Source organism: Mesoplodon bidens (assembly GCF_964165515.1).
Source record: "Mesoplodon bidens genome assembly, chromosome: 16".
NCBI classification, from domain to species: domain Eukaryota; kingdom Metazoa; phylum Chordata; class Mammalia; order Artiodactyla; family Ziphiidae; genus Mesoplodon; species Mesoplodon bidens.
Window position 1 is genome coordinate 23,439,709 of NC_138173.1, and position 19,181 is coordinate 23,458,889.

A 19,181-nucleotide genomic window follows, 5' to 3' on the forward strand; every position below is an offset into this window, starting at 1 on the left:
GTACCCAGTTAAATTTGAATTTCAGAAAAGCAAGGAATGGTTTTCAGTATGTCCCGTGCAATATTTGGATTAAAACTGAACTAGGTATTGGTATTTTTATTTGCTAAATCTGGCAACTCTAACTGTAAAGCCATTGCTGACCACCCTCCCCACAGCCCCAGGGCTTTGAGGTTCTTCTGAATTTCTAGTACAAATCATCTACCTCTATTTGACACTTACCCTATTTTGCATGTGTTTCTATCGCTTTTTATATCCATATACTTCATTTCCCTGACTTGAAAGCTCCTTAAGAATGAGGACACATATATCTCTTTTTAATTTCATAATGCCTCACAGAAACTCTTGACCATAGGTGGTGATCATAAATATTAATACTTGTCAATTGAGAGATTGATTTAAAATCAGTGAGCAAAATAGCCAACAACTATTTATTAAACAACTGCTTTCTGTTCCATTCAGAACTATGCTGTAAATTATTTCATAAATGAGTAAGGTGCAACATTTGCCTTCAAAGAGTTTAGTTTAGTAAAGAAAAGTTACACATCAAAAACCAGTAGTGGGGCTTCCCTGGTGGCGCAGTGGTTGAGAGTCCGCCTGCCGATGCAGGGGACACGGGTTCGTGCCCCAGTCCGGGAAGATCCCACATGCCGCGGAGCGGCTGGGCCCGTGAGCCATGGCTGCTGAGCCTGCGCGTCCGGAGCCTGTGCTTCGCAACGGGAGAGACCACAACAATGAGAGGCCCACATACCGCAAAAAAAAAAAAAAACCAGTAGTGAATGACCTGAAACAGTATATAATCAAGTATAACAGTGTATAATCATGATTATGTAGTATAGCCTACTAAGGACAGCAGGATATCAATGTGGGAGTACCCCGAAGAGAGGGAAACGCTGAAGAGGGGTGATCTGAATTGGGATTCAGATCTTGGGAAGGATGTAGATGAGTGGAGACGATTAGGAAGGGTAATGTCATCTGGGGAAAGTCTCGGGCAACTGCAGCAAGTGGAAAGGAGACCCATCTTCACAGTATGCCTTTGCTGCATGGAAACAATCAGAATTTGCCTGGGCTGTGGTTGCAACTGGTTTTACAGGGTTCCATAAGATTCAGAGCAACTATATTAGCGAAAATCTATGCAATGGCTACTACTGGATAGAGTCATGCCATGTAGAGTCACAGGCCCTGATGTTTAAAAAAAATAATCAAAGTAAGGATGCCATTAAAGAAATCACCCACAGAGATGAGCTGGGGTTTGTCCCCAGACCACCTAAGAGAGGAAAAAACAAACATTTTTATCAGTCACCATTATATATTACACATGGCCTCTAAATGTGTTGGTTCCTGAGAAAGTTTACACCTTTATCAATCTTAATTAGGTCAGTGACCTTACTGAAAATTGGTGAACTTCATTTCCAAGAAACTGAGGACAGATGTTGAGGAATGTTTTCTTCAGTAGGAATTCATTTTCCTTTACAGCTTTAATCTGTTACCTCTCTATAAAATGGAAAATCTTTTTTTATTGAAGTATAGTTGATTTACAATATTGTGTTAGTTTCAGGTGTACAGAAAAGTGATTCTGTTTTATATATTTTTTGGATTATTTTCCATTATAGGTTATTACAAGACATTGAATATTGTTCCCTGTGCTACACAGTAAATTCTTGTTATCTATTTTATGCATAGTAGTTTTTAATCTGTTAATCCCATACTCCTAATTTATCCCTGCCCCCTCCCTTTCCCCTTTGGTAACCATAAGTTTGTTTTCTATGTCTGTGAGTCTGTTTTGTATATAGATTTTGTATATAGATTTTATATCTATATATATATATATATATAGATTTTGTATATAGATTCATTTGTATTATTTTGTATATAGATTCATTTGTATTATTCTTTAGATTCCACACATAAGATATATCATATAATATTTATCTTTGTCTGACTTAATTCATTTGGTATGATATTCTCTAGGTCCATCCAGGTTGCTGCGAATGGCAACATTTCTTTTTTATGGCTGAGTAATTTTCCATTATATATATATATATATATATATATATATATATATATATATATATATACACACCCCCTACATCTTCTTAAACCAATCACTGGTTGATGGGAACTTGGGCTGTTTCCATGTCTTGGCTATTATAAATAGTGCTGCTACGAACATTGGGGTGCATATATCTTTCCAAATTAGAGTTTTCATCTTTTCTGGATATATGCCCAGGAATGGGTTTGCTGGATCATATGGTAGTTCTATTTCAGTTTTTTTAAGGAAACTCCATACTGTTTTCCATAGTGGCTGCACCAATTTACATCCCCACCAACAGTGGCTGTACCAATTTACATCCCCACCAACAGTATAGAAAGGTTCCCTTTTCTATGAGACAGAATATCTTTTATTTTGCTTTTGGATTATCCTTCCCTAATAAATTTGATGTCTTTAACATGTGCTTCTAATATGTGCTTAGCTTTGCAAAATATTTTGGGTACCATTTGGCATCCTCTTACCAGAAAAAAGGTACAAGCCTACAAAGGCTTGCTGTTTTGGTTTTAATCAGTTCATGGAATTAAATGCATTGAACCACAAAATGCTTTTATGTGACAGATATTGTGATTCACGCTGAACATCCATGTGAAGATCGGCTTGGACTTTTACAAGTGACATAATTTTATTAACTAAATAGACACATAGGACAAAGAAATATGGTTTCAGCCTTCTAAAATTCCAAAGGCATCCAGTAAAATCTCTCAGAATGGGTGTTGGCAGGACTATTCCGGCACAAGGCAAATTGTGTTGCTTATTTTAAGGAAATAAGCTAAATAGGGATGGAGACTCTTTTAGAGAGATGCTCTGGATGTGTTAGGTTGAACCATATGCAATATGACACTACTGGTCTTTGTGTATGGTTCAACGGTGTGCAAGCATGTCCAGCCCTCTTGGCACATTGAATCTCATTCTGAAAGTAGAGCTAGAAGAAAGCCTCTTGGCAATCTTAAGACAGATTGATTTACTACATTTTATCCAGAGATCCCAACTTTGTCACCGTCCATATATGACTTCAGTCTCTGTGGGCCATTTCATTTGCAAAATTGATGGTACAATGGGTGGACAGTTGACTAAATGATCGCTTAGAATCTTCCCAACCTAAATTTCTGTAGCTCTGAAACATCCAGATACTGAATCTGTTTCCCACTGGCTAACCAAAGATGCACCTGGCAATAATGCCCAAACAATCTGCTGCAGATTCTCACCTTCCCAATGTACTCCTCTTCCATGGGTTACATAATGATCCAAAGACCCTGCCAAGAGGTACCTGCTCCCTGTGAGGTTCAATATGGTAGGACATCACCATTTGTTTATACTTTCTCACAAGTCAGTGCACATTATCTCTATTATTTTTCTTCCATTTTCCTTAATTTATTAATTTTGCTAATTAAATAACCAACAAAGGTGAGAAGATCCCACCTCTTTATCCCCATCTGGTCATCACTTGTCCCGGTGATGACCAACATGATAAGAGGCCCTCCAAGGTTTCCTGGACAGGAGACCTCTTGAAGGACAAAGGGGAAAATGAAATGGTGAGGGGGGGGGGGGTTGGGGGGAGTGAAAGGGGAGAAAGGTCTGAACTCCGGCAGCTGTTTGGCATCCAAACTGAGTGTGCAGAGAGGAAGAGACATCCTTATCAGATCTCAGGTCCAGGTTTTTGGTGTGTGTGGAAAGAGGGAAATAAAAAAAAAAAAAAGTGCACTTGGGATGAAGAGAAATAAGCAACATTGGTCCCTGCAAGATATGTCAATATTTGCTTAATAACTCTCCTGATGAGTTCTCTGACTCTCTCCAAATGTGTATGTGGCCTTTCAGGGTCAACCAGCAAAGGACACCTCCTGAAGCTGATTTATATACAACAGACCTGCGTGCACATGTACTGGAATGGACCTTTCTCTTTGCCTATTTTGTCTGTTTCTGCTTCCTCTGTATCTTTCCTGTCTCTCCCTCCTACCCTGCTGGATCTCCTTTCCTTCAACCTTCCTTTCTTTCTCTAGCTCCCTTTCTCTCACTTCTTATCTCACCTGCAACAATTTGTGTTTTATGTCCTCTGTAATAAGGAATATGCACCCCAGGGTCTGTTTCCATCTTTCGTTCATTTATATTTTGTGAAAGAGAGCAGTGTCCCTGACAACATTCATTCTGCAGGAGGCTACAATTATTACTCAGGTTAAAACGTTCAGAGGAAATTCAGAAAATGATAGATACTAATCTTGAGCCTTTTGTTTCAGCCTACAAGGAAAAAATGAAGGAGCTGTCCATGCTGTCACTGATCTGCTCTTGCTTCTACCCGGAGCCTCGCAACATCAACATCTACACTTACGATGGTGAGATGCCTACAATAGAAATGCCCCTGCTGGCTGGATCAGTTGGCAAAGCTTGGATATATTTGTTTCTGTCTCACAGTTCCTGATATAATTAAATCAATATTTTGTAGATCATACTATTGACCTGCCGGGTCTAGCTAATGGGTCTTATTGATTGCCGTTTGCTCAAAACAGTATGAGTTTGATGCTAATAACAGCACATTAATGTCTCTTAAGAAACATGGCTGAGTGCTTATTAGCCATCGCATCTAGCATGTCAACATCCACAATATGTCCGAGGCTTTTCTTTGCAAATAACATGATATGCTAAGCTGTAATTAGAGATCACAATTTGCAAGAAAATGTTTTGTAGTTAGAAAACTCAGGAGAGAAAATCAACCACCATCGCATCTTTTTAGTGTAGTCTTTATAAAATCCCCATATTTTGTGTGTGCATGTCAATTATGTGCAAGTTCCAGTAGTAAAACTGACCTATGACTGAAGCCCCAGATAAAGAGGATTTTAAAAGAAAATCCTGAAGAACTGGCATAGCTATGAACCTTATTTTGCAGTAAAACCCTTTTGGTTTGATTTATCCTGATTCATACTACTTAATTTGATTACCTTCCTGGTTCTGCCTCTATCTGCATGACCTCAGGCAAGTAACTTAGATTCTTTGAGCCCGATTTAACTCTAATATCTTCCTCCCAGTGGTGTTGTTGGGTTTCAATGGTTTCATGTTTAACATAGAGCCTGGCCTCTTGTAAGCATTCAAAATGGTAGCTGTCATTATCAACAATACCATTTTTACTTAATTCAGTCCATTTAATCAAAATGTTTGGTGCAGTTATATATGTAGTAGATAAAGCTGAGGCATATTTGGCTACCTGTTTGGCTCACAACGATTTTCTTTTCCACATGTATAAGGAAATACATTAAAGGTAAGGTGAAATGATCTATGGCAGTTAACCCCTTCTATGCCTTTAAAATATTCCAGGACTCAAAGACTTTTTCTTTCAAACTGATTCTGTCATGGCACAAGCATCATAAATATGAATTAACTGTTTCACAAGGAAATGTCTTTCATGCAAAAAGATTTTGGTTTCCAACCAAAACTCTCATTAGAATGCAGGTCCCATGCCTACTTCGTATAAGTTCGTTCAGTCAACAAATACACTGGTCCTATCCTTAATCTGCTAAATGTGGCTGTGACTAGTAATCCAGCTATGTTTCTTCTGAGACTGTATCTCACCATGTGTTGTCACTGAGGCTCCAGTGATGAATATGGCTCAGGCCTCTTCTTCAAGCCACTCATGGCCTAGTAGGAGAGAATTACAACATACAAATAACCAGTAAGTGGAACTCAGTGTGATTATTTGCTAAGGCAGCATTTACTGGTAGGACACAGAAGACAGTGATGGTTTCTGCCCTCTTAGGGACTGGAGAGAAGGAAACGAAAATCAAAAGTTATATATAAGCTGAATCTTAGAAGTCAAATAGACAATTCCACATCGCTCATGAACTGCTTCCTGAAAGAACTGATAGAGAATTTCAAATTCCCAAAGTCTTTAACCTTGTCTTCTCTTTCTATATTAAGTAATAATGTGAAGTGTTTCTTGTAGACAAATATTATAACACGAATTAATAATAATAATTTATTATTAATAATTATTATTTATTATTATTTATAAACACTAAGTGCTATGGCCTGTGCTTTATATTTAGTATCTTTTATATCTTTTTTTGGAATATCTTTACAATTTAATTTTTTTAACAGCTGTATTGAGGTAACTTACAAATCACTGCACATATTTAATGTATATAATTCGATTAATTTGGACAAGTATCCTTCATCTTTTAATCTTCACAACAGTCTTATGAGAAAGGTGCCTTTTATCTCCATCTTTTAGATGAGGAAATGAAAACTTAAAGAAGTGAATTAACCTTCCCTGTCTCACACCCTAGTAAGCAGGGCTTACTATTTGGATGCAAATACAGGCAGTTCTGATTTCAGTGTCTCTAACTCTATCCATTTAAAATCCCATCACCTCATCAAATAAGTGATTTTTATTTGCCTCTGTTCTCTTGAAATCATTTTCCATAAATTTACATAATTTTTATAGAATTGTACTTAAGATATAAGTACAAATTTGGATGCCTTCAGGAAGATTTAAAACATTTTTATATTTGTGAAAAAAGCCACATCATTTTTAACATACTTACTGAATTGACTTTGTCTATATAATCTGTTAGCATTCACACATCTAAGTAAGTAAGGTCAGTTCCTGTTCACCTGGAGTCTTACCTGACCACAAACTGAAAGTGCACTAACCGGGCTGCTAAAAGAACATTAATGGAAGCTAATTTATAATTCTCTGCTCTGCTCTAGTCAGAACTAGCCTGGAGACCTGGCCAGCTTGGTTGCCACAGTTTTCAAGGGACAGTAATAAATGAGTGAGCCCTGTGAGGTTAGGGTATGATGCAGTAGTAAAGATCTAGAAACCGTGTCACTTTAGGACACTGAGGATGCTTTAGACCGGGGAAAAAAATTGAAATGGAAAATCATAACTCTTTTCAAATACTATTGTGATGCACAACAGAGACTGGCCTGAATTTGGGTGGGTTCAGAGGACAAAACAAGGACTGGGGGGCCGAAATGAGAGGGGCATAGTCTGGGGGTCAAAATAAAAAACACTCATCTAAAAGTTAGAGCTGTCCAATGAGCTTTTAAAAATCAGTATACTTTACTAAGCTGTAAGTTGTGTAATTACACTAATATCCTAGCAGGTGTTAGCTATCACTCCATTTTATATTATAAATGATATTATTTTATGTTATAAATTATATTATGCATTTATTTTCAGGTTTTTGCCCATTTAATTGCTATGCATATTATGCAGCTATTGAGTTTAAATATTTTTTAAATGTACAGAGTGTATAAATCATATAAGCAGATGTTGCCCCCTCCCTCCCCTACTACAATGCCTCTTCCCCCGGTTCCTGTCTACAGCTGAGGGAGATGAAGAAGGACATTCTAAATAGCAGCAAAGTAGAAGCAAAGATATTACCATGGTACCCTGCCTTATTGTCTTCATTAGACTATAAGCACCTTGAAGACAGGGACCCCCATCACAGTGTCCTCCCCAGAGTGGACATTACACTGCTTGATGACTCAGATCAACAGACACACTGAAGGGCAAAACAGGAGCCAGCAGGATGCCTTGCACATGAGCCTTGACTGCTGCAGGTATTTCCAACCATTCAGGGAGCTACATCAGTTCCAACACAGCTCCTGTGATTTCTAACCACAGGATTAGGTGTGAGAACTGGAGGACTTTGTTATTTTCCTCATTATTTAATCTGAAAATGTTTCCAGCTATGCTAATTTCCAAAAAAATAAATAAATCTAAATCTGTGCTCCTTGGCTTTCATATGAGGCTCATATTTATTCAAAAGGAAAATCAAGTTAGTTTAAATCGATTCAGGCTACTTTTTTCTGGGCACACCTACCATGATTCAACTCCCTATGGGTATTATTGAATTTCCCAACACTGTAAATATTTATCCAGTTAAAATATATCTATAATTATACTAAAGAAAGAGGTCTTATATGTTCAAGCAATGTAGAGTAAATGATCATATGCAGCATTTTATTCATCTTTGCCAGAATAACAAGGCTACTTTTAATTGCCAGAATTCAAATTATTTTAGTAAACCCATGCTTGTGTTCTGTGTGCTTAACCTCAAATATTCATCTCTCAGATATGGAAGTGAAGCAAATCAACAAACGTGCCTCCGGCCAGGCTTTTGAGCTGATCTTAAAGCCACCATCTCCTATCTCAGAAGCCCCACGAACTTTAGCTTCTCCCAAGAAGAAAGATCTGTCCCTGGAGGAGATCCAGAAGAAACTGGAAGCTGCAGAGGAAAGAAGGAAGGTAAGTTTTTCCATAGGGTTTTAAATTCTGCTCTCTCTTTTCCTTGCCTTCTCTCTCTCCTCTTCTCTCTCCCTTCCCCTCCCCAACCCCTCAGCTTTCACACACACACACACACACACACACACACACTTCCATCAGAAGTTCCAGGGGACAATGATGCCTGAACCTGCACATGTAGGTCTTCTAGACATAGATCCAGGCTACTTCAAGTAAAAACTGCTGCTTTGAGGCTAGTTAAAACCAAAGATCTCAGACACTGAAAGAACTTCAGTGCCCTAGTGCTCTCTCCCCATCTTGGACCCATTTTGATAAAAACCTCCCTGCCTTAGCCTATCCTGGCTGTCAAGAAAGCACAGCCTTAGGTACCGTAACTCCAGGGGTTGTGGTGGAGAGAGGTGCCCAAGTGGTGAGTCCTCGCTCTCAGACTCTGCGTCCTGCCCCCAAAGCATAGTACATGGTTTTCCTTGGAACCAGAAAACACCAGATACTCCCTCTGAGATATTTCCTGCCCAGAAACACTGTTCACCCCAGGGTAAGGGCCAGAAGCTTGCCCCTGTCCCCAAGGCTTCACTCCCTGTCCTTGAAGTTGGTTCATCCAAGATCAGAACCCTCTCGGGAATATATGAGTATCTTCCTCTACCCAGTTCTAAGCCTTGATGGTATTTTTTTCTTTTTTCCATTGATCCTTGTTTGTATTAAAGAGCTTTTTCTTACAGAGCTAAATCTTTAATTTTCCACAATCAGCTGAGTCAAGGGTATTAAAAATGGAGGGCATACAGAAATCCCTAAGACTGTATACATAGAGACAGAAGTTATGTCTGAATATGTGTGTATCAGCTGTGTGATTATGGGGGTACATCCCATCGAGACACTCTTGAAACCCAAATGAATTACTGCAGGTAATTCATTCCTATGTTGTATTTTCCACTGACTTTATCATGATATATTTTTAGAATCATGTATTCACTAAGAATATGCTCCATGCATGGTCTCATGATTTAAATGGAAACTCTGCATTTATAATAATTTTTAAATTTTATTTAGATGTTTATAAAAAGTTAGCCAATACATTAAACACTTCTATGTTGGATACTTACAAAGAAAAGGAAAATAGTCCTTCTCCTAAAGACTGAATTCTCTAACAGGGAGTGCAGAACAAACCCAAACGTGTGTGTATGTATATGTGTTTATATATACCTACACGCACACACACAAACACACTCACATATATGTACATACATATCTATAGCATCAAATAACAAGGCTCAGAGATTATAAATCCTAGATTAAGTTTTCTGAACCAAAAATAATTTTTGTTTTAACTTTTGTGGTTGGAAAATCTTCTTATATTGTGTAACTTTCTGATCACAATTTCAATTTTTACTCAGGTGAAGTTCTCTTTACATCCATGAGTATTTCTTTACGTATTATTTATTGTATTTGACCAATTACTGTTGTTATAAATCTGGATTTCAAAGGAAGGAAACTAAGCTACTAACCCAAGCAGACATACAGGAAGTTGCTTTAGAAATATTTATCTTTATTTTGTTGTTGTTTATAGCTTTCTTCTCATAGTAAAACTGAATTAACGTATTCAGAGTTACAGTCCTTCGAGACTTTCGCCAACAAATATGAATAACTAACTACAATAGTAGAGAGCATGTTACAGTCAAGGTAATTTAAGTTCTCACTGAAGCATTGGCATCTTATAGCTAACAGTTGTAAGTAGAGGTCATAGGTTGACATATGAAGATGCCATGACTTGATTAGAAGTCAGTAACTGACCTGAAATTGAAAATTAGAGATGAAAATTCAATATCATAGTTCAGAATGTTGCTGGTATATTTAATTTGAAGGAAATTATTAAAAGAAAAAGAAGAACACAGAGATGATCAAAATTAACTGGATGTTCTCATAAAATTCCCTGAGTTAGCTAATTACTGATTCTGGTAAAATTCATGTACCCTGACAACAATAAATTATCAACAATTACACACTTAAACAATTGAGTTTAACTAAAAATTGGCCACGTGGCTAAAAGACATTTACAAATGTAATCATCCAGCATTTTGACACCCAGGAAAAATATTCTTTGGAGCCCTTTAAAATCAGTATTCTGTCACATTCCTGCTCTTACTAAAATTTTCAAAAAAATGATTTTCAAAAAAATCATTATATAGATTATGTCCAGGTACTAGGGTTTTAATTAGAAGAAAATACAACTAATTAACAGAAAGTGACAGCTTAAGAAATCATTAATTGATTTTTTTTCTATTGGGTTGTACTGACTTAATTAGCACTCATTTGAAGGACTGTTAATTCTCTTTAAAGAGAATTCTTTAAATTCTTTAATTCTCTTTAAAGAGCCTTTAGCAAGTGCATATATCTCAGTAACTATCTAAGTGAGGACCTGCATATAACCAAAACCCAACTCAACTAAATGAAGCAAAAAGACGGTATGAGACTAAAATCCTCAGAGTGGTACAGCTTCAAAAACAGCTTGATCCAGGAGCTCAATATTTCTTTTTACATTTATCATTTATTTCTGCAACTAATTGGTCTCAATACCAAGGATTTTTTGTTTCAGTCAGTCCCAAATTATTTTTCTCACAAATTAGCAACTCCAGCAGAAAGAGAGCTTCTCTTTCCTAATAGTTCTAACAGAAGTCTTAGAATTGAGTCTCAGTGACCTGTGCCGGGTCACATGCCCTACCCAGTAAGATGGTACTAAATAAAGCAGGACAAAGAGAATTGGTAGTTCTGGGGTGAAAAGTGCTATTCATATGGGGTGGTCAGAAAAGGCCTCTTGAATATGAGAACATTTGAAAAGAAGCATGAAGATTGTGAGGGAAAACATTTGAAAAAAAGGCAAGAAGGTAAGGAGTGACCCATGGGACTCTTCTCTGGGGGACAGAGTTTGATGTAAAGAGAATAGCAAGTGCAAAGGCCCTGAGGTAGGAGTATGCTAGGACTATTCGAGAGATAACACAGAGGACAGTATGGTGGGAGCAGAATGAGCAAGGGGAGACTGAGGTAGGAACTGAGGTCAGAGGTAGCATTTTTAAGGACTCTGACTTCAAATGAAAAAGAAGTTCATTGGGAAGATGAAACCATTTCACTCCTTGTGAATCACAGCCTCTGTTCAGAGAAATATCTGCTTTAAAAAGCTGGGTGACTAGAAAAATAAATAGTGTTAGATAAATAGAGAAGACATGAAAGTGTTCTAGATGTAGAGAATGGTTCCAGAACTAAGGATACCCAGAGGTGAGAGTGCAGAAAGTGTGTTTTCAGGGCAGCGGGTAGACCAGTAGTTTGGGCTAGTGGCCTTGGGTAGGGAGTTGGAGAGTAGTGAGGTGAGATCGTGGAGGGCCTTCAATGCCTGGTTAGGTGTTCAAACTCCATTTTATCTAAGAAATGAGGAGTCATTAAAGGCTTTCAAAAATACTCAGATGTCCAACCTAGCCGAGTGACCGGCAACACTCATATTGCCCTGGTTCCATTTCCTTTCCTACAAGCTAAAAGTTTGTAAAGATTCTGCCTACCAAACATAATACATTTAAATAAGTATTAATCAATTCCTTTTGTCATGGTTATAATCAAAGCATCTATAACTGCTAATTAATATTTTTGATTATCATAAAATAAGCATTCTCTCACTAAATTAACATAACTCTAACTCAAAGTAAGGATAAAGATAGACACAGAGGTATTTCACAGAGGTGAAATATGACTTCTGATAGGGCTTTTAAAACAAAAAGGTTATGAGACCCCTCCCCCTCCAGTAGTACTCTTGAAAGACTTGCTTCTGGGACCTGAGTTTAGAGATCATGTCTGGGAAGCAGTGACCTACCTCGGCTGTGCTGCTGGAGCCTGCTGGATTTAGAGCTGGAGGGCTGCCATGGACTCATCTCCATGTGGGCTCAAATTCACTTTGTGTTCAATGTTTTGGCAGTTCCCCCAATTCCTCACTCCATCTGTTGATACTATTGCAGCACTGACCATCTGATCACTAGGTTAAATGCTCCTCCCTTAGGCTCCTTTTTTTTTTTTTTGCGGTATGCGGGCCTCTCACTGTTGTGGCCTCTCCCGTTGCGGAGCACAGGCTCCGGACGCGCAGGCTCAGCGGCCATGGCTCACGGGCCCAGCCGCTCCGCGGCATGTGGGATCTTCCCGGACCGGGGCACGAACCCGTGTCCCCCGCATCGGCAGGCGGACTCTCAACCACTGCGCCACCAGCGAAGCCCCCTTAGGCTCCTTTGAACCAGAATTAATGCTCCATTGATTAGTTGGTAGAAGATTATTATAAAAGGAATAAGTCCTTTTCCTGATTTTTTTCTTCCTTCTTTGATTATCTTTGAGAATTCAGTATTCACGTCCATGAGACCACATTACCTCATGAGGTCAGATTTGAAGCTCATTATTTGAAATTAAAGTTTCCATACAGCAGCTTACCCATGTGGATGAAATGATATGAACACTTCGGTTATCCATCCATCCATCCATCTATCCATCTATCCATTTATTCATTCAACAAACATTTATTTAGTGAGAGGCAGCAGAGCTAAGCTAACCATACATTCCAGTTGGCCCAGGACAACCCCAGCTTATTCCTACTGTTTGGTTATCATTATTATCTCAATCTCGTAAGTATCCCAGTTTGGACAATAAATTTTGTGATATGGCAAGACAAGCACAGTGTTTAAGAGCATCTTTAAAAGCATAGTCGTTAGGGGCTTTCCTTGTGGCACAGTGGTTGAGAGTCTGCCTGCCGATGGAGGGGACACGGGTTCGTGCCCCAGTCCGGGATGATCCCACATGCCGCGGAGCGGCTGGGTCCGTGGGCCATGGCTGCTGAGCCTGCGCATCCGGAGCCTGAAAGCATAGTGGTTAAGAACACATGGTTAAGAGAATGCCTGTGATCAAAGTCTGGTTTCGCCGCTTAATAGCTGTGTGACCTTGGGCAAGTTACTAATCTCACTATGTCTTATTTTATCCATCTGTAAAATGAGACTAACAATAGAACTTACATCCTGGAGTTATTGTGAGAATTAAAAGAGTTATTCCATATGACAAACACTGTGAAAGTGTCAGCTATTGTTGTGTAAAAACACATCCAATTCCAACCTCACAGAAATGATCTAGCAAACTCATGATTTTATAAAGAAAGCTTCTCATTAACACAGATGCTGAAATGTTACTGTATAATACATTTCATAAATATTTTTAAACATTATAAAATATTAGTTATCAAATTACAAAGGTGGTTTGATAGGTAACAGATATATAAATAGTTCAGCCCAACTAAAAGTGGCTTGAAAAATTAGTATTATAAAAAAAAAAAAATGATGGGGCTTCCCTGGTGGCGCAGTGGTTGAGTGTCCGCCTGCCAATGTGGGGGACATGGGTTCGTGCCCCGGTCCGGGAAGATCCCACATGCCGCGGACTGGCTGGGCACATGAGCCATGGCCACTGAGCCTGTGCATCCGGAGCCTGTGCTCCACAACGGGAGAGGCCACAACAGTGAGAGGCCCGCGTTCCACAAAAAAAAAAGAAAAAAAAAAAAAAAGATGAAAACTTAAGGAATTGAATGATATTGATAAAAATCTCATGCTAAAATCAATTAAATTAAAAAGAAAGTTATTCAGACCACTCCAGTAAACTATAATTGGCATACTGACAATACTGGCACAATCAACTCCAAAATCATCGAACCTCCGAAAGAAATCTGTGTTGCTTATTTTTAATAATATGGCCTCGAAGTGGACCATTTGTCACCAAACGTGATAGACTTACCTTTTCCATTTGTCGGCATCTCACATTGTAGATGGCAACTAAAGTCGAATGCAGTAAAAGAGGGGTGGTTTGTATAGCAATGATTATGAGCTAAAGTGCTGGATTATTCACAATTCAACATTCAGGAAGCGTTCTGCTCCTTAGAGAATGTGACACATGGTCCACAGACTCTTCCCGTGTGTGCAGACCACCCCTGTGATTCTTTTCCTAGGAGTTAACCACAGTAAATGCACTACAGCCTCTGGCAGAGGGACTCATTCTAAAGGTGTTTGGATTTCACTCATTTTAAATTTCTTATTATGCTTCTGATTCTTCAACACAAAGTGAATATTAAACCCTTTTGTTTTACATAATTATACTCAATCATCATATTTAACAAGGCTTTATTTGTGACTTTAGCTGGGTTAATAATGTATTTTCATTGTTAACAGTAAAGCAAATAATTAGAGACACATCATCTAACCTACTACCGTAAAAGCACTTAGGTACTAGGGGATCTAGCGTCGGATAAACGGTTCTAGAAGGCAAGAAATATATCCAAATGATGAAAAGGGACAAGAAATAGAGAGGTATGGGGACTTTCTGGCAGTCTAGTGGTTAAGACTTCACCTTCCAATGCAGGGTGCAGGTTCAACCCCTGGTCAGGGAGCTAAGATCCCACATGCCTTGTGGCCAAAAAACCAAAATGTAAAACAGAAACAATATTGTAACAAATTCAATAAAGACTTTAAAAATGGTCCATATCAAAAAAAAAGAACTTTAAAAGAAAATAGAGGTAGAAATGTATATACTTCAGAACACATAGAAATAAAAACTAGCGCTTTCTAAAATATAGTCTTAAATCTCCTCTGTGTACACAAAGTAAAATGAGTTTTATTATACCACTTAACTCAAATTTATCTTCCATTTCATTATACAGTAATTAAATGCTTATACTCAGTAATATAAGAAATGGTAATGAACCTCTTTGGAAAATTATATAGCTAAAGTGTTCCTAAATGTACAATAATTCTTCTCACCTTCTCATTATTTTTCCCTTCACGTATCTCTCTTGTAATTATTTCAGTGATAACTGAGTTCAGTGTGAGGAAATTTATGCCTAGAATAGGTGTTCACCATCCATGTGGCTCCACTATTACAATAGCAAGATGGAGATGTTCTTCATCTCCTAGAATATCATGCTGGATGTCTTAGCTCTATAAATACTTTGGCTTGACATTCGCATTATACCTGCTGATGATTATCATGCCCTCATTGTCTATTTCCGCATTTCAGTGACCTTCAACATTAGGTACATGCTATTCAGAAATGTTCCTCCATGGTCAGATCCTTTTCCCTTAAACAATTTATTTTTAACAACGTTTAGCAAGTCCCACCTCTCCAGCCTCCCTATAAGTCAATCAAGATTCCTTTCTGCCAATCTGCCCAAACAATGAATAAAGTAAAAATACCTATTCGACTATATAGCAAAAACTTTACTCCTACTGAAATGAAGGAAAATGCTTCTACTTTTATATGTCACATCCTCACACTCATTTTCTGTTTTAAGGCAGTTTTCTGGACAAAATACTTATTTGCTTATTGATAGAAATATTAGAATCAGAACCAGTGAGGCTGTGACTGGGAGATTAAAGCTGTATTCATAGAATCAATTTCTCCCCAGGAACAAAGTTAGAGACGTTATAGGTGGTGATATCTGGATGCCAGGCTATGTAAGAAGGAAGAAGAATAATGACTTCCTGCAGCAGTGGAGTTCCAGAGACCCTAGGAACTGAGGTCAACGCCCTCAGGGCTGTTAGCTCCATGGAAGAATGTAAGAGTTGAGTATGTATGAGGAAGAATCAAAACAGGGAGGCAGACATATTTTCTTGGTGAGGAATTCTTTCCATAATCAACTTCTCATCCTGTATTTTTTTTCCATGCACTTGAGCTTTAAATATTTGAAACATATATAATTATTAGATCCTACTAATGCATGAGTTGAGGTAATGGTGGTTATAACAATCCCTACCAGTGCATAAGGAAAGGCTCCATGGAAGCGAGTGGCCCTGAAGGGTGGCCCGGCCCAGTTAGGCAGGTCTTCATCATTGAGCAGTGGCCTCACGTGAGAAAGTTCTGTACTGCCTTCTGTTTCTGTTTCACCCCATTAATTGCGCTAAAGGAATGCACTTGACACCTAGTCTGGGTAATCTCATTTAGCCCCAGTGGCTGCAAAAGTATTAACGCCATTATTTGAGGCATTTCAAACTGGGCCAAATGCCACACTCCACAAATGCAAGAGACCTCCCTCCTTTCTTGATTATGGGCCCCCGAGGGAGCCTGTGTTCACACAGACCAAATGTGTCCCACCAAGGCAAGAGACCTGAAAAGGAATTTGCTCTATTACCCTTTCAATGCCAAGGCCTTCCCTTCTCAATCCTATTCCCCTGCTGTCTCCTGACTGGTTTCAGCTTTTTCACAAAAGAAAATTAAGAGCACAAATATAAACATCAAGTTACAACACAATTTCACAAAGTGCCAAAGTTAATTTGCGCATCTGAAAATTAAAAATGACGCAGTTGCTCCTGGATAACTATCGATGGTAACTCTGCGAGAAAGGGCCACAGAAAAATCCAGGTAGATCCTATCCAGGGCAGCGCTGGAAGCACTGATCTATGGGAGAAAGAGGAGGGGAAAGGGACTTACTAACATACCGAGCAGAAAGTTCACGTACCTACTGGCTTCAGCAGCCTTGGCTGATGGACCGTGTCGTACAGAGGAATACAATCTAAAAGCGCTGCTCTAGAGGATTTTGAAAAATTTTGTTTTGCTTTATTTTGATTGATTTGGTGTTCTTTGGTTTCCTGAAGCTGCCCCATTGTTTTCTGCCCATTACAAGAGATACCTAAGGCCCCAGTCTTACCCATAATTCTTGGACACATTGTGCCCTTGTTTTGTGATAACCCAGACTTCTCTCCCTCAAAAAGTTTTTTGGACTTAGGTTACGTAAATTGAATTGAACTTTCTGAAATGAAAAATCAAAGTCATTTCCTCTTACTTCTCTGTGGTGCTTCCTTAACTGTGAAAATTCTTAGCAGTACAGCCCCATTCAGTGTACGTGTGCTGGTGGAGAGGAGGGAGTTAAGGAAGGGCTGACTGTCACCAACCACGAGGACACAATCTACTCACCCTCAGTAACTAAAGGAATGTGAACAGATATCCTGCACACGTGAGATAACCAAGATTCTACATCTGAGTTTAGGTGTAGCGGGAGGTTCAATTGCCATCCTCTCTTGTCACAAGTGTTTTGAGTTTTCCTTTCAATAATAATGGCTGCCGTTTGCTCCGCACTAGCTTACTCCATATTAGACACTGTGCTGAATACCTAGCAAACATTATTTCATTTGATGCTAGCAAATAGTCCTATGAGATAGCTACTATCTTTATGCATATGCCAAAAAAATAATTTCATGAAGACTTTTCTCAGAGAGAAACTTTAAACACACACACACCTTTAGTCAGTCTCTCTTTCCCTGTGTCACAGTTCAGTAGTCCTGGTAGCAGTAGATAAGCAAAATCAATGTAGGATGTTTTACCAATAGTCCCACCTAGAGGCAGGAGGATGAATAAGCTAGAAAATATTTTTTCATGTTTCTTCCAGAAAGGTTCCATTTGATCTTGAACTTACTTTGTGTTAACATTTTATCATTTTTCATAGTAGATTTTCTGCAAGCTATAACAAAGCAAGAATGAAATGGGTCCGCTAAAGATGTCAGTGAAAAGATTATGGGGTTAAAACAAGAAGTGGGGCTGGTTCCCAGAACTGTCTATTTAATCTCCAGTGAGTCACTAGACATACTCCTGATAAACTTCACAATAACCACATCAACAAAGACTCTTAAGGCTGTCTGACTTTACCATTCCTGTAGAATTTTATCCAAAGAAAAGTCTCTTTCCCTGTCAGACTTCGTATTGTTTATACATCACAATCTCTCCAGTAAGGGCCCACGACCACTCCCATCAACTGAAATATCTTCCTATTAATGTTTTTAATGGTAACCAATATTTAGCCCATGAAATATTTGTTTGATCTACCATTGTTTAGATATTCACATTTACAACGACTCCTCTGAAGCCTCACCTCAGAGGACCAGCTGATCCCAAGGAATTACCCAGGAACTATGGATGTGTAATAATTTAGTCTTAAACCTGGATAGTTCAGTAGTGGGTAAGACTTCTCTTACCTGCATAATTGTGGAGAAGAAGGTGAATGTGGAAAGATGTTAATATATCCAGGGTCATTGACACAGTTAGAACTTAAACACAGACCTGACACCAAAGCCCATGCCAGCGTATTTTTCAAAAAGTAGGCTGTGAACTGCCTGCATTACAATCACTCGGGATGCTTATCAAAAATGTAGCTTCCTGGGCCTCCCTGGTGGCGCAGTGGTTGAGAGTCCGCCTGCCGATGCAGGGGACACGGGTTCGTGCCCCGGTCCGGGAGGATCCCACATGCCGCGGAGTGGCTGGGCCCGTGAGCCATGGCCGCTGAGCCTGCGTGTCCGGAGCCTGTGCTCCGCAACGGGAGAGGCCACAACAGTGAGAGGCTCGCGTACCGCAAAAAAAAAAAAAAAAAAAAAAGGTAGCTTACCAAAGAACTGCATTGTCAGAATCTCACGGGTGGATACCAGGCCTCGGTATAATTATCAAGCACCCTCTGACTGTTAACATACAGAACCGTATAGCCTCCTGATGCTGCAGGAGAATTACAGTGCACAAAAATGTTTGGGACGTGCAGGAGTGGGGTACACAGGTTTCTGAAGTTTCTGCTGTAATCACTGAGCAATTGCAGGGTTCCACAGGTGACCCAGGTGGCCTTGGCATATTCAAGACGGGGCCAGAAAAGGACTTTCTGTTGTCTATGGCCATATGGAGCTGAAGTTTGCACTGTTCCCAAAGTCTCCAAAGAGAATTTGGTGCATGAAAAAAAAAAGGGCAGAGGTGGGCATGGAATACAATGAGAAAGTGAATTTAACAATTTGGGGAAAGTTGAAAGGCTCATTGCAGGGTCCAGCCTACAACTGATCAAAAACAATGAGGCAGGAAAAAGATGGGAAC

The 19,181-nt window shown here is 39.1% G+C and overlaps 1 protein-coding gene across 1 annotated transcript in view; it reads left to right on the forward strand.

Annotated features, from left to right (window-relative positions):
• The window catches only part of STMN2 (stathmin 2), a 50,766-nt gene that overhangs the window by 22,793 nt on the left and 8,792 nt on the right, over positions 1-19,181 (forward strand). Inside the window, exons 2-3 of the mRNA XM_081258356.1 lie at positions 4,282-4,377; positions 8,119-8,291. Coding sequence (XP_081114482.1) covers positions 4,282-4,377; positions 8,119-8,291 — 269 coding nt within the window. The remainder of the gene's footprint in view (positions 1-4,281; positions 4,378-8,118; positions 8,292-19,181) is intronic.